Genomic DNA, 5,260 nt, shown 5'->3' on the forward strand with positions numbered 1-5,260 from the left:
AACTCAACAAATGAATGAAAGGAATGCAAAAGGAGGAAAAACAATAAAAGTTAGGAAAATATGTGAAGTCGATCAATACATTAGGAGATTGAGAATGCTAAACATTGTGATATTAACATTGAAAGTTAACAAAAATAGATAATTTGAGAATAGGTAAGAATGAGATTGTGAATAACTTCGCGGTGAAAGAAAGGCATTTTACAGATTTCAATTATATCATTCTTGGAAATGCAAAGCTATAATCAATACTGGTCAAATACATTGGACTGTGAAGATATTCATTCCTCCCCATACCCTTTCTGCAATTGCTGCAATGTGCAGTGTAAGAAAAAAATTAATATAAAAGGCCAAATATATTGAGTAAATAATGAATGAAAAGTTATGATCTGTAACTGTTTGTACAAGGTAAAGACTGGATTCATTTTGCAGATAACAGACCTGTTGGTGGCAGAAAGATCAAACGGTGAGATCATAGAATTACTGACGTCGGATTCTTTATTAGAGAAAAAAGTGGAGAAGGCTGTTACGTCATTATATGTGTAAGTTGTATTTTTTTTCCTACTTTTTAAATCTCCACTTGATGTGGCTGTGTTTAATCATGGTGATAAATCATTTTGTCAATTATTAAAATTCCATTAGATGTAGTATTGTTGTAGTTAATCATGGAGATTAAACATCTCTTGGCAATTAGTACATATAGGGAGGCTTAGCCTATATGTAACAAGATTTTTGGCAAGTTGTAAGTTTATGCAAATTTTATCACACTTTCCTCTTTAGTTTTTGAATAATTTTTTTAAATATTTTTCAGACCTGATAATGAAGTTAGAGAAACTCTTGGTGTAATGTTATTTCAAGAGGTTTCAGAGATAGAACAGGAGTTGTGTGCACAGGTACGTAGCATAATAGAAGGTATCTTTGTTTATTTCCTTGTTAATTTGTTTTATGCTTGTGATTTGATCTCTATTTTTTTTCTCTTTCTTTCCCTCACCATTTTAAGGAGACTGAAGTAAACATTTTACAGTCAGAACCACTTAACCCCTAAAGGATTTTCATTGTGTAGTGAGGTACACATGGGTGAGGGTGCTGGGCAAGCTGTACCAGTAGTCCCACAGGATTTTGAGAAATAATTGCAACATTTTCAAGTCTCACACTTTTTCCCACGACACTGAGAAATAATTGATGTGTAGATGTGAAAAATGTAATATCTTTTATGTATGAATTGAATTAGATTAGGTGGGAGTACTCTAGATGTTTAGTGTCCTTATGACCCAGATCATAAGATATGTACTTTAAGGATTGTATAGTTTGAACAAAAGTAGTGTCAGTCACGTATGCAATGTTTTTTTGTTTTTTTTCTTATCGCATCTTGAATATTTTTTTTCTGGACCTAGTTACCTGGACTTTTTTTTGTTAGAGAACCCTCTTTGACAGTGGAAACTAATTTTGTGTACTTTGTATAATGTGTATGGAAAATGTAGAATATTAGTTTCATATTTAACCACACACTAAAGATCACTAGCTCTTTTTGGTGAGTTTTCAATACTGTTCAGAGCTTTGCCAAATTACAAATTACTTTTCAACAGCAATTTTTTGAACTGATATGACATTATCCATTAGAGTTACTGATCAGAGACTAAAAAAGTTGGATTCCCTCAGCTACTAAAAGTATGAATAAATAAAGATAGGTTTAACACATACTTTTTTTTTCCTTTATAATATTTTGCTTTCCTCTTGGTGACCTGTCAGTTAAACAGCGAACATAAGCATAACAAATATGAGGGTGAATAGAGCTTACAGAAAAAGTTCGGTTTAAGAAGGCGAGGAATGTAGTAGGAAAGGTAGCGAATGGTGTAAGAAGCAAGAGGCATGAAATAATTGTGAAAGAAAAGAAAGGGTGATGAGTAAGTGATGATAGTAAGAAGACAGATAAGATTTAAAAGGGAGAAGAGGAATGCCGAGAGATAGGAAGTTTAGGAGACAGAGATAAGAACAGATGCAAGGTGGTGTAGTTGCATGGCTGAGAATTTTGAGGGAAATAAGAAAGTATTTAGGAGGATGAAGGGATGAGTGTTCAAGAAGATGAGCTTGAAGGTTTGTTAGATTTCATGGTTTTAATCCTCCAGAGTGAGTGTCTGACTAGGTGCTACTGCCGCTCAGTTTTGTTTTTGTTTTTTTTTTTTTGCATAAACGACTTCAGATTACCAAAACCGAGTATTCATGCTGCAGATTCTGCTCGGTATGCGTTTCCGTCCCACAGTCACTCCTAGCTCAAGGCACGAGGAGGTTTCCGTGTTGCCAGATACCATCACCTCTGTAAGGACTAAGGGTTGGGTCTAGGGGCTAGGGGTTGGGTCTCCCTGTTTACCACAGCCAGTGCAGGACAGTTAACAGTGGTGAAAAGATGCCTGGCAGTCTGTGGTTTGTCAGGGGTTAAAGGCAGGGAGTGAGGAAAAAAAAAAAAAAAAAAAAAAAAAATGTGCGGGAAGAGATTGCGATTGGATGGTAGTCTGGGTGGATGTGTCAGAAGGATGTAAAGGAACCACTTGAACCAAGCATGAGCGGCAGCTTTATTGGGGTCCTTCAAGTTGCATGTATGTAGGCACATCGGATTCGGGGAAGAAGTGACTCGGAGATACCAAATCCACCCCTTTTGAGAGAGGGACAGTGCTTACATTTACATGTGTATACGAATTTCCATGTAAGAAAATATGACATATTTATTGTGGGCTGTATTCGCAGGTAACTGGCATGCTACTCGAACTTCCTGTCTCATCACTTACGCAGCTATTAAAGAACCGGGAGGCACTGAAGGAAGCCGTGATGAAAGCCAAAGGAGAGTATCTGAAATTCATTACGGTTGGTAAAATTTTCTCTCCGTTACTTTTTAGGGAATTGTTCCTTAAGGGACACAGAATAGGGGAGACATGACCTTCTGGAGGAGTTATGGTAATCGTGGTGACGTTTTGTATTGAGCTGATAGATGTTTTCCTGCTTTTAATGTTAAAAAAAGGGTTAGAGACAGGCAAAAGAAATGATAAAATGTGAACAAATTAAGGAGTTTTTCCTATCTTATGCCAGATTTTGTAGATATTTACATTAAATGTTTCTACAATCACAGATTGATATTTAAGAAATGTAATGGTGTCCCAGCCACTAAGCTAGCATGATAGAAATAAACAAAGCAATACAGATGGCAGTTCAGATTTTTTTCTTCTTCATTTTTACAGGTCAATACTTCCATTTTGTCGTTGAGCTGTACTTTGGCATAAAGCTTTTACATTAAAATATTGATTTCTTATTTGTTCATTCTACCTCTCTCTGGTGTGTGCGTGTGTGCGTGCTTGTGTGTGTGTGCGTGTGTGCGTGTGTGAGTGTGAGTGTGAGTGTGAGTGTGATGTGTGTGTGTGTGTGTGTGTGTGTGTGTGTGTGTGTGTGTGTGTGTGTGTGTGTGTGTGTGTGTGTGTGTGTGTGTGTGAGTGAGTGTGTGTGTGTGTGTGTGTGTGTGTGTGTGTGTGTGGTGTGTGTGTGTGTGTGTGTGTGTGTGTGTGTGTGTGTGTGTGTGTAAACCTTTGTGCAAGGTATGTACACTGTCTACTGTATCCAGGGGTCAAGATCAACACCATTTTTGTAATGTAAGATCATTAGATTTCTTTAACTTTACATGTTTAATTAAGATTGGTTCGTATTTTCTAATGGTTTCAAATTATTTTCTTTGGCACTTTGCACACACACATTTTTTTTTTAAGAACATCTGCAAACAAACAGGTTTTCCAGTTCATCTGTCATATATATGATAAAAGGAATACTTTAGTTACATCTGTGATATTCAAGTGTGCAGTAACCTTTTTGAATTATAGAGTCATGGTAAATAGTTAGTTATTTTTATTATACTTTTCGTGGTAGACGTGTGTCATTCACCTATCGGCAAAGTAAAGAAAGTGAAATAGAAAAGTGTCGTGCGTAGGAGAGATTTGTTAGAGAAAAAGACAGAGAGAGAGAGAGAGAGAGAGAGAGAGAGAGAGAGAGAGAGAGAGAGAGAGAGAGAGAGAGAAAGGAGAGAGGAGAGAGAGAGAGAGAAAGGAGAGAGGAGGGAGAGAGAGAGCGACAGAGACAAAGAGAGAGAAACTTATTTGCAATTGTCTATGAAGTCTTGCTTAAGGTTTGCATATTCTGTAAAACTGCATTAGTAATTTGATTTGGTCACCTAACAATTTTTCTTAAGAGAAAAGAAAAAATTAGTATGTGCAGAATAAAATTTTTGCAGTAATTTTAATAGCTAATTGAATATTCTTCACGGCCTTTGATATAACTTTTTAGTTGTTGATTAATTCACACATTTTTTAAGTAACATTTTGTGGTCAGTGCACAACATTTTGGCTTGTAAATCACAGATCTGACTAAGCAGGTTATTTTTTTAATTTTCCACTTGACTTACACGTTATGTCTTACAGTGAGAATGGGAATAGATGTGGGAATGATTCCTGCTTCCCTTTCTATAGTCTCATTCATTTCAGTCAAGTCTACCCTCAAACTTTTTTTCAGGAAGAAGAAAACCAAAAATCCGAAGAAGTGCCTCCAGGAACTAAGTCAATTAGCAAGGAAAAGCAAGAGTTGGGGGAAATTATTTATGAAAAATTGCTGACCAGATATCCAACGGAAGCCTCTAAGGTAACGGGAATGCTGCTGCAGATGGAATATAGGGATCTGTTGCGCGTTATAGCCGAGCCCAAGCACCTCAATGAAAAGGTGGAATTAGCTCTTCGTGTTTTGCAAGGCGAAGGGAGGAGGAAAAATTGATACTTTGTATTTTTGGGAAATGGAGTGTGAAATTATATGAAAGCTAATTTTTGGGAATGTGATTTTTTGTTGTTCTGTATATACTAGCATCTTATAGATAGGCAAATATTTATGACAAATAATATTGACATTGGTAATTATTTTGTATAATCTGCTTTCAAGCATTGTTTTTTTTTCTTTTTCTTTTTTTTGGCCAATAAATTTTATAATCTATGTGTAGCTTTATTCATAATTAATTCCTCTTATATGGTGGATGCTCTTTCCTTTGAAAAACTGCATTTGTGTAGTTTTCTAAATGTTTAAGTAAATATAGAGAGAAATTGATAAACAGTATTGATAAGCAGTACTTTTCAGTACATAAATGTTAAAATAGAAAACTTTTTTCAAGTACTCAAGTTTGACAATGCAATGTAACCACACTACGGTTCCTTTGTAGTGTGGTATAGTCACTATTCCCTGCGGC

At 35.9% G+C, this 5,260-nt stretch overlaps 1 protein-coding gene across 1 annotated transcript in view; it reads left to right on the forward strand.

The window, feature by feature from the left end:
- The window catches only part of LOC119584545, a 6,669-nt gene extending 1,659 nt beyond the window's left edge, over positions 1-5,010 (forward strand). The window contains exons 3-6 of the mRNA XM_037933225.1: positions 430-539; positions 809-890; positions 2,740-2,856; positions 4,543-5,010. Of these exons, the coding sequence (XP_037789153.1) occupies positions 430-539; positions 809-890; positions 2,740-2,856; positions 4,543-4,797 (564 nt within the window). The 3' untranslated portion in view covers positions 4,798-5,010. The remainder of the gene's footprint in view (positions 1-429; positions 540-808; positions 891-2,739; positions 2,857-4,542) is intronic.
- The last annotated feature ends 250 nt before the right edge of the window (positions 5,011-5,260 follow it).

Source organism: Penaeus monodon, chromosome 18 (assembly GCF_015228065.2).
Source record: "Penaeus monodon isolate SGIC_2016 chromosome 18, NSTDA_Pmon_1, whole genome shotgun sequence".
Lineage (NCBI taxonomy): Eukaryota > Metazoa > Arthropoda > Malacostraca > Decapoda > Penaeidae > Penaeus > Penaeus monodon.